Below are 428 nucleotides of genomic sequence, written 5' to 3'. Positions count from 1 at the left end.
CACTCAAAGGGTTTCTCACCCGTGTGCGTTGGTAGATGTTGACGCAGTTCACTGGCTTGCTTAAATTTTTTGTTGCACACAGTGCACTCAAATGGTTTCTCGCCCGTGTGCGTTAGTAGATGTCTACGAAGATTACTGGCATCCGCAAATTTCTTGTTGCACACAGTGCACTGAAATGGTTTCTCGCTCGTGTGCGTAACTAAATGTCGTCTCAGATCACTGACTTGCGCAAATTTCTTGTTGCAGACAGTGCACTGGAATGGTTTCTCGCCCGTGTGCGTTAGTAGATGTCTACGAAGAGTACTGGCAACCGAAAATTTCTTGTGGCACACGGTGCACTCAAAGGGTTTCTCACCCGTGTGCGTTGGTAGATGTTGACGCAGTTCACTGGCTTGCTTAAATTTTTTGTTGCACACAGTGCACTCAAA

General features: G+C 46.7%; 2 protein-coding genes across 2 annotated transcripts in view; both read right to left on the bottom strand.

The window, feature by feature from the left end:
- Positions 1 to 428, bottom strand: part of LOC113208200 (oocyte zinc finger protein XlCOF6-like) — a 66,427-nt gene that overhangs the window by 11,258 nt on the left and 54,741 nt on the right. The gene's annotated exons all lie outside the window — the stretch shown is intronic.
- LOC113208207 (gastrula zinc finger protein XlCGF8.2DB-like) overlaps positions 1 to 428 on the bottom strand; it is a 10,747-nt gene that overhangs the window by 1,088 nt on the left and 9,231 nt on the right. The window contains exon 2 of the mRNA XM_052265794.1: positions 4 to 395. Within this exon, the coding sequence (XP_052121754.1) occupies positions 4 to 395 (392 nt within the window). The remainder of the gene's footprint in view (positions 1 to 3; positions 396 to 428) is intronic.

Source organism: Frankliniella occidentalis, unplaced genomic scaffold (assembly GCF_000697945.3).
Source record: "Frankliniella occidentalis isolate FOCC.00 unplaced genomic scaffold, Focc_3.1 Scaffold30, whole genome shotgun sequence".
In the NCBI taxonomy this organism is placed as follows: domain Eukaryota; kingdom Metazoa; phylum Arthropoda; class Insecta; order Thysanoptera; family Thripidae; genus Frankliniella; species Frankliniella occidentalis.
This window is presented reverse-complemented; position numbering and strand designations above follow the sequence as displayed.